Raw genomic sequence first — 9,760 nt, forward strand, 5'->3', positions numbered from 1 at the left:
TCCCTCAGGCCCTATCCCCAGAACGAGGGGCCGGGCCTCAGTGAAGGACCCTGTGGAACATGCAAACACCCTATCTCCTCATCTAGGGGTATAATAATTTGTTACCAGAGCTGAGCTCCTATCCACCCTGGTCTGCATCCATCCAGGCTGCCACTGCAGAGTGGCCAGCTTCACCTGACAGCCCCCTTTCTCTACCCCCTCTCCTCTGGAACCTCTCTCCCCATCGGGCTCCATGGGTCTCAGGGAAGGACAATCATATCTGTAGAACATAAACGCCACGCCACGCCATGGCACGACGCTTAGGCTCAGAGACAAACGGTCACTGGCCCCGGGTCGCAGAGCTCCTCAGTGGCAAAGCTGCCTGCACCTCCCCTAACGAACACTTTCCTGTGCAGCACCTGCATCCTGCTGACAGGGCGAGCTCCCTGGGGACAGCGCCAGCACTTTCTGCCCCGCCAGCACTGGCCCTGGCACTGAGCGAGGCCTCCTGGATGCTCTCAAGTACCTGATTTTTTTTTTTTTAACTTTATTTACTTCTTTTTCTTTCTTTCTTTCTTTTCTTTTTTCTTTTTTCTCCAAGTTTGACCAGAGAGGGACAAAGCAACCAGGCGGGAGAGATGGAGAGAGAAAGTAAGAAAGCAAGCCAACAGGTCCAGGACTCGAACTGTGATCGGTCATATGCGAGTCCAGTGCCCCTAACCTCCACACCACCTGCCAGCCCTAGCACCTGCTGATTTTAATCAGCATCAGCAGCTCCTGGTTCTGAAGACCCATCTCTCTGCCTGGCTGGCTTCTGGGGACTCTGACTTCCTGAAAACATGGCTTTTTATCTCAGAAAGTCTGCCTGGGGAAACCCCACTGGCTCCCCCGCCCTTCCCCCCCTCTCTGCCCCAGACCTGAGGTTCAGATCTCTACCAGGACTGTCCTTTATGCCCCTGCAGGTCCAAGGCTGGCAGAAACGGGTCAGTCCCCTAGTCCCCGAAGGAAGGGAACAGATGTGGGAAGTGTGCCCACCCACCTTCCCAGCCTTACATTAGGTCACTGAATCAGACTGGAAAGCCTCCCCATTCCACCCCAGCCTATGAAGCTCCTAGGGAGCAATCCAGTCAGAGTCTCAGGCAAATGGGGGGCAGTTTGTGGCAGTGGTTCTTTTTTTTTTTTTTTTTTTTTTGAGAGGTTTTTTAGCTATAGGGCGTGTGCGCTCGCCAGACAGACAAAGAGAGACAGAGAGACAGAAAGCGAGAAATCACCCCCCAGGGGGGATGGCTACGCCCTTCTCCATTCTCCTCTCAGGATCTTGGGCATGCACGCACATGTGCCCAGCATGAGTTTTAAGCCACCGGGTCTGGGATGTGAACTGCGGTTGACTACGTCCAGGGACCTAGCCATTACGCTAACTGCTGGTCCCAGTGGCAGTGGTTCTTAACCCTGGTTCCAGCAGGCACCAGGGCCCAACTCATTCAAGGCAGAATAGCCGAGGGTGGAGCAGGATGGAGATCTGGTATTGGTTATATTTGGGGCCCAGCAAGTGGTGTGGTGGTTAAGGGCATTGGAATCCCACATGGTCGACTGCAGTTCGACTCCTGGACCTGGTGGCTTACTTTCTCACTTTCCCTCTCTCGCTCTGTACCTCTCTGGTCAAATTTAAACAAACAAATAAATAAAGTTAAATAAAAATAATTCTTAAAAATAAAAGTAGTCTCTGGGGGCCAGCTGGTGGCGTAGTGTTTAAGGCGCTGGACTCCCACATGGTCAATGCAGCTTGAGTCAGGGACCCAGCAGCTTAAAACTCATGCCAGGCAGATGTGCATGTGTGCCCAAGATCCCAAGAGGAGAATGGAGAAGAGAATGTGGTCATCCCCTTTGGGGGGAGGGGTTATTTTTCACTTTCTCTCTATCTCTGTCTGTCTCTCTGGCGAGTGCATGTGCCCTGTAACAAGAATCTCTCAAAAATAAAAAGAAGAAAGAAAAAAGGTCATCTCTGGTCAGTGATTTCCGTCAGATTCTCAGAGATGTGTCCTGCAAAGGGTTAAACTAACAATTGCGAGACAGGCCAGGCCAGAAACACAAGGCCCCAGCAGGGTTTACAAGGTTCCCCAAGGAGGTCCAGCTCTCTCTCTCCTTCAGCACTACTGCCCTGATGGCCAAGCTCCTGGGAGGCAGCACAGAGGAGGCTGGGGCAGCTCCACCTTTTCCTTCCACTGCCTTCGGGGACCCTGCAGCAGACTTCTGACTTCCTGCGCTTCCACTACAAGTTCTAACCCAGCCGCCAGGGCTCCCAGGTCCTATCCCAGCCCTCAGGACTGAGGCCCGCACTCCCTTTTACTCAGCCGCGGGAGGGCCATCCACTGGGTAAGGGCCAGAAGGGAAGCTGGGCCTCAAGGCCTCAGCCCTGTCCAGGGTCCTGACTCCTGGTCCAGCACTTTCTTCAGCCCTGGGGCACCCAAGTCTGTGCGCAGAACCCCTCATTTGTACCCTCAAGGTGCACCAAACAAGGCAGACCGACAAGTCATCCCAGGGCGGTGTCACCAGTTTTGCCTAAACGCAAGCTCAGCCCTTTGGCAGCTAGCTGTTGGTTTTGCTGGGTAGTCATAGCCAGTGCTAACGCTAAGTACCTCGGTCCTCAAACCTCTCAGCACACCGTCACTATGCCGGTGAGCTCTCTACATGAAGAGGGTTCCTCAGCTCCGCGGTCACCAGGGCGGCGGGGTGTGCGTGGGGGTGGGGGTTCTGTACTATGCACGTTGCTCTGTAAGCATTCCCACTGGGAACTCATGCCAGACGAAAAGCAGACTGTGACTAGCCTGACAGCCACACCACAGGCTTCACAGGGGGCTCCCAGGCCCCCTTGCACCAGGGTGTCCAAAGCCCTTGGCCCCCTGGTCCAGTACTATAAATATACGCCCTCCCCCAACCCATTCACAGAAAGGGAAGGGGGCAGCCCAGCGAGGAGACCTAGGGCAAACACTCTGCGGCCAGATCCTCGCTTTAGACCCCGCCCTCTCATGAGCCAAATAATTTGGAAGCTCTCACTGCCGGCTTCCTCTCCTCTCCGCCCCAGGATAACTCAGAATTTGTGCCAGCCACACAGCTCAACCTTCTTACTTAGGGGACGAGGGAAGACTTGCAGGCTGCTCTCCAGCACGCCGTGCAAGGGAAGCGCGTCCTTGGCCACAGCTCCAGGCGGGGAGGAGTCTCCCTCTCAGGCCCGGGAGCCACCTGACAAGGCTCACAGGCTCGGGCCCTGTCCCGTCTCAGGAGAGCCGGGTAGTGATACCTTTACCATGGCTTGAGTCTATTTTTAAGTGAAGAAAGATACAAAGACTCTGATCTGGAAAGCCCAAGAGGCAGGGGAATTTTCTGCCTCATGCAAATTGCTCTTTCTTCTCAGCCTCGCAGACACCTGTTTCCTCCCAGCTAGCTGGGCCTGATCCCAGCCGGCCTCATCCTGGGAGGGGGCCCCTCCTCTAAGGAGGCGTGGAGGGAGCAAGGCAGGGGGTGGAGCCAACCCGCGAGGCGGGGCAAAGAGTCCACCTGGGAACTTTATAGGCTTCTGCTCCAACCAATGACAGAGGAGACTGGTGGGCTCCTGGGTAGGCGGTTCCTCCGGTCCAAACTGGGCTTAACAGTTCCTGCCTCCCAGGACAGGAAGGCACCAAAAGGTGGCTGCTGTTTTACTACGAGCACCGCCGCAATTGTGGAGTTCCTGTAAGTCTCAGGACTAGGGACAGGTCCCAAACAACCATGAGAAGAAGCCCACCGGCCTTTTGCTCTCCTGGCCACACTTAAACACATCCTCTCCATCCACCCAACAGGGCTACTCCAGGACGGCAGAAAGAGCTTCAAAGCAGAGTCCTCCCACCCCACTTCACCCCAGGCATGGCCTTCCCCTCCTTACCAGCATTCCTAGAAATCTTAATCCATTTCTGCACACCCTCGCCCCCCAGCCGTGGAAGGTACACCAGACTGAGGTAAAGAATGCCGCCTCCACCTACCAGAGAGCCCTAGGATAGGGCAGCTTCGAGGAGGTGGAGTCCTGTTTTAAATGCAAGGTTCTAAGGAAGACCCCCTCCCCTTCAGGGGCTGGCCCCAAAGTGGGTGAGGGGAAGGGTTGGGGAGATAAGCCGGAGAGTTTACCAGGAACAACCACCGCCCCCCATGCCTCTCTGCCTTCCCCCTCTTCTCAGCTCTGTTACCCCAAGGACTTCAGGCCTTGGCTATGTGACCTTGGTATCTGTCAGTTTCTTATCCTCAGCAGGATGACTGAGAATTCTGGTCTTGTTTAAATGATCAAAAAGCAGTGTCCAGGGCCAGCCACAGCCTGGTGGTTAAGGCAAATGGGCCCCACCTGGTCGACCCCATGTTTCGTGTCCTGGACCCAGCAGCTTGAGAAACACACAAGGTGCGTGTGCATGCGTGCCTAAAATCCCAAAAGGATCCCAAAAGGAGAGAAGGGACTGCAGTGTGACCATGCCCTATAGAGGGTGCTTTCTCCCCACTCCACACCCCAGTCTCTCTCTGACTACTGCCTGCATCCTTTGGCAAATATATTTTTAAAAATGCATCCAGCCAGGACCTGGCTACTCTGTGGGTAAGAGTTAGATTTCAAAATCCCCACCTCGTAATGCTCTGGCTGCTTCATCTGTTCCTGTAACTAAGTAGGAATCCCCTAAAGAGGGATAGGCCCTTAGTTCAGCCTTTGTTGACAAAAAAAAAAAAAAAAAGAAAGAAAGAAAATTCTTCAAACTGAAAATTAGGGCTGATCTAAAAGTAAAATTTCTTTGTAAGGGGCTTGAAATACAAGGTTCACTTACATTTTGATGGCCCAAAGTAAGGGATGAGACTTTGGACTGTGGATGTGGCAATTAGCAACACTGGCCATGAATGTGGCCCTAAGGCTTCCAAAATTCCCACTTAAAGGAAAGATAATGTTAATGTCAATACTTAACATGTTTTGCAAGTAGGCTCTGTGAGGAGCCTGTGACCAACTGGACAGCCCTGAGAACCCCATCTTCCACCCTTACACCTGCAAATCCTGTCACTCTTGGCATGACCTCATAATGTCCTAAATCCTAGAACTTTTTTTTAAGAATTACTTTATTTAATTTTATTTATTATTATTAATTTAAAAAAATCTGACCAGGGAGCGACAGAGAAAGAAGGAAGGTGAGAAAGCAAGCCACCAGGTCCAGGACTCGAATTGTGGTCGCCCATGTGGAAGTCCAGTGCCCTAATCACCACACCACCTGCCACCCCCAAATCCTAGAACTTCTTAGGCCACTGCCCCCACCCAGTTCTAAGCCACCGTCGTTTCTGTCCTGGACAAATGCAGCTGGTCTCCCTCCTCTCACGGCAGCCAGTGGGCCCTTTTATGAACAGCAGACTATGCCATACTCGGTTGATGATCCTTGAGAGGCTCCCGCTCTTGCTTATATTAACAGGAACATCTCTGCGATGGCCACGAGGCTGAGGGGAACTGGCTTCCCGGCCCCACTCACTCAGCCATGCTGGCCACCCATGGCACCGCCCCTGCCCTCAGCCTTCCCCTGAACATCCCCATGGCTCACTCTCAGTCCCCTGGTGTCCCTGCTCCTCACCTCCCACCTGTGCCTCATTCTTCTCCAGGAAGCTGTCACTACCTACCTCTGATGGCTTCTTTTCGTTCTGCCGGGGCCAGCCCGACTTGGTGCTGCTGGGCAGTTTGGAGCATCTTGATGCCGATGTAGTGTGACCTGCAGAAAGAGAGCAACCCATCAGGGGTCCCTGGAGGACCAGGAACACCACCCGCACACAAGAAGCTTGTAAGGGAAGCTCTGCTTGAAGGTTCAGGAGGCGGAGGCTTCTGTGAGTCCCTGGTGAACTGTCCATGCCTGGGGCCTCAGTCTCTGCACTGATGAACAGGGAGTGGCCTTCCCCACTCATCATCTGCAAGGGGCCTGTGAAATCCAGGCAGTTATGGGGCCCCAGACAAATCTTTGGCCCTCTCTGGTCCTCTGTTCTCTGGTCAAGGAGAGGTGGAATACTGGAATGAGTGCTCGACGCCCACTCTCCACCCTGCCGCAGCTTGGTGTTGTCCCGATCCTCTGGGGTGATGCCCAATGGGTACACAGAGGGAGGCCAGGGCAGCCGGCAGCGTTACTCTTCAGTACCACGGGCCATCAGACTTGAGTCATGACCCAGCTGCTGACTACTTCGGGAGCCAGGGCAGATGTGTTCCTCCTCTGAGCCTCAGTCTGCTCTTCTGTTACATGGCTGCAAAAGCATAACTGTCTTTCAAGCACTATGAGGGTTAAACAACACCGTGCTTGCAGTTTTAGCACAGTCCCTAGCACATGGTGACTTCCGTAAACAGTAGCTGTTATTAGGATCTAAGGCCCTTGCTCAAGTAAAGGGCTATAGCCTCCACTCCTATGAGTCCAAGGAGCAGCACGTAGGGCCAGAGGTGACCTCAAGGCTTTGGTCGAACAGGAGTAGCAGCCATGGGTGGGCACGGAGTGGGGACTGGTAAGGAGGAAGCCAGCCCCAGCCTGATCCGGCTCTGATCACCTCCAGGGCTCAGCTGCTCAGACACCCACTTCTGTAGGTGTCTCGCCCTCTCCAAGGGTGCCTTTTCCTGTAATAAAGTTAGAAGCAGAGAATGCGGTTCTCAGTTCTACTGGGCCAGGCCACAAGCGGTGTGCTGTAGCCACAAAAGGCTGGACGCTGTGAGCCCCCCTGCCAGGAGGAAGCGCTAGCCAGGAGAGACACCGGAGCCAAACTGGGCGTACAGAGCCTCAGGACAGCAAATGAGACCTGGAGGTAAGGGAAGGGGCTGGGACCTGATTGCTCTCCTACCCTCAGGGTCTTGGGTGCTGTGGAACTTTGGGAGCTAGGAGAAGCCTTGGCGATCCCCCAATTCCACCTGCTCATCACACATGTGAATAAACAGGTTGGGAATTGTAGGGCTCCAGACAGTGGAGCTGCTTCCTTAGCCTGGGCCTTCATCAGAGCAATCGGTGCTGGGTGGGATCTTCCTGGTAGCGTGCCTCTCCCAGCCATGGCAGAGGAATCTCTTCATCCACACACATGGGCAGGCCCGGCTGGTGGGGCATTGAGAAGAGCCGCCTTATGGCCTTGCGTAAACCTCCCTTCTCCCAAATTTCAGACGATGTTCCTTAAATCCCATTTTCTCTTTGACAACTCAACTAACCCCGAACACCAGACATCCAGAGAACACACCCACCCTATATACAAGTCCATCTCTGAGGTTCTACTGCCAAGATCCCAAGACTAATTTATTTATCAAACATGTACTGAGCACCTCCTGTGTGCCAGGTCAGGCTGGAGACCACAGTGAGCAAGACATGAGACTTCTTACCAAGGCGCTTGCCCCTGGTTAGGAAACAATACTCGTTTGGTAATTACACCAAAGAGTGACAGGTTTTCTACCTTCTTGTGTGGAGACTTCCTAGAAGGGCCCAGACTCAATGGGGAGGTCAGAGGGAGAGGACATTTTTCTAGCAGCCAGAAGTAGCACATGCAAAGTCCCAGAGAAGAGCTGATATGAACAGAGACCAAGAGTGAGGGGGACTACAGTGAGGACAGCAAGGTCCTAGAGACCATGGTAAGGTGCAGGGACTTTCTTAGGAGCAGAGGGACCTGACTTGATTAACTCTTTCATCCACATGCCCCTTGGTGGGGCTGAGACCACGGGCAGCCCCCTCCCACCTGGGCCTGTGGGCCTGATTATTATTCAGATGGCTTCCCTGCAGTGCCCCAGACCGGAAGGCCTTACTGTCAGTGGTGTCAGAGTTGTCGCTGCTGATGGAGTATTTTCGCCTCTTCTCTTCCATCTGTAACAAAAGGTACGCCCATTATACTCAAGGACCACTCAGGGCATCCTCAGTCTCTCAGAAAATCACCCATCACCTCAACTGCCCCATACCCTACCTTCCCACTCAGGTACTACAGAAAGTAAGAGTAAGGCCCTGTCCCTAATCTTCTCCCCAGGCTCACTCTCTCCCCACCCACCCAGAGGACCTGGGGTTGGAACAGGAGGCTGCAGCTCCCACCTCCTAAGCCCAGAGCTCTCAAATACGCAGGGTTCTGGCCAAAGATAACATAAAAAGGGGGCAAAGGAGGGACAGTAAGCCCAAACTGAGCAGCAAACATGACCTACCCAGTCCTAGCATCCACTCAAGGAAATTCAGGCCCACTCACGCTGCAAAGTCTCCTGACTGAGGAGGGTTGAGGCGAGGAAAGAAAACTCAAGCCATTCAAAGTTAGGGACAAGCCAGCACAGATGGCACTGAGAGCAGAGACCTGAGAGTGGGAGCCAGCATGGTAGAGAAATGGTGAAGTTCCAGGCTGGGTCCGCCCAGACAACCAGGCTAAGGTGACTGGTCCTCAGCCACTGGCCAACACTCCTACCCCCCACTGAACTTCCCTGGATTAAAGTATAAACCAACCTTATCTCAAGTGGAACGTCTAACTTCAAGGTGGTAGGGCAGTGCTCACATCCGGCCTCATACGCACTCTCCCAGGGCACTTCCTTCACCTACACTACCCTAAGGGCTGGGAGCTGAAGCTCGGCCCACAGGTAGCTGTCCTGCTAGGAACTGGCTGACTGGAGTCCACACTGCCTGTCAGCTTCTGCCTGTTAGAAGTGTTTCCTACCCACTAGTCCCTCTCACCCTGGAGTCCTGGGTGCAGAGGCTACTCTGGTCCCCTTGGAGGGTGGCACGCTGAGTGACTCATTACTGCTCTGGGTGTTACAGCTAGCCTGTGGCTGAGTCCTAATGAGACCAGATTGGGACTCAGCATCCGGAGCACTTACCACCACATTCCTGTTAGTTCCAGAACTGCCCCACTGCCCGCAGCAAAGGGCAGGGAAGGGTTTGTCTCAGGAGGGAGAAAACCCACTGCCAGGCATGTATGAGGGCAGCCAGCCTTCCTGGGCCTGCTTGGGATACCATCTGCCTCCTAACACCCTTGCCTCTGCCCCAGCTGGTATCTGCCTAGCCCTCGGGCCTGGGGAGGCCAGAGTGCATTCATTCTTTAAGCTCTCTGAGCTGCCCAGGAAGACTCTGCTGCCTTAGCCAGGCGCTTCTCTCTACTCCATGTCAAGGGTGGCAGGAAGGCTCATGAGGGCTGCCTGTTACCCAGTTCCAAAGGTGCAGTAGAGTGCTCTCCAGAGGGTGAGACACCAAGGTATACCTGGTGGTCCCCTGGGTACACAGGGACTTCGCTGTGCCCCCAGAACAGCCCTTCGTTGCGATGGATATGACAGCTGCTTCCCTTTTGCAGATGAGGAAACCAAGGTTCACAGGTTAGGTGACTTGCTTAAGATGAGGGGGCAGGGGGGTGGTGGTGGTCAGCCGGTGGGGTAGTGCTTAAGGTAGCTGGATTCCACATGGCTGAATCCACAGTTTGAGTCCTGGACCTGGTGGCTTGAAAAACACACTGGGTGTGTGTGCATGTATGCCCAAAATCCTGAGAGGAGAATAGAGGAGAGGGGACTGTGCCATCCCCCCTGGGGGAGGTACTATCTCATTTTAACTGCTCCCCCCTCCCCGTGAGCACATGCACCCCACAGCAATAATAATAATAATAATAATAATAATAATAATAATAATAATAATAATAATAATAATAATAATAATAATAATAATAATAATAATAATAATAATAATAATAATAATAATAATAATAATAATAATAATAATAATAATAATAATAATAATAATAATAATAATAATAATAATAATAATAATAATAATAA

At 53.1% G+C, this 9,760-nt stretch overlaps 1 protein-coding gene across 1 annotated transcript in view; it reads right to left on the reverse strand.

Moving 5' to 3' along the window:
• Positions 1-9,760, reverse strand: part of JADE2 (jade family PHD finger 2) — a 57,523-nt gene that overhangs the window by 37,710 nt on the left and 10,053 nt on the right. The window contains 2 exon segments of the mRNA XM_006166854.2: positions 5,644-5,732; positions 7,775-7,832. Coding sequence (XP_006166916.1) covers positions 5,644-5,732; positions 7,775-7,832 — 147 coding nt within the window.

This window comes from Tupaia chinensis, unplaced genomic scaffold, assembly GCF_000334495.1.
Source record: "Tupaia chinensis unplaced genomic scaffold, TupChi_1.0 Scaffold144346_1, whole genome shotgun sequence".
Lineage (NCBI taxonomy): Eukaryota > Metazoa > Chordata > Mammalia > Scandentia > Tupaiidae > Tupaia > Tupaia belangeri.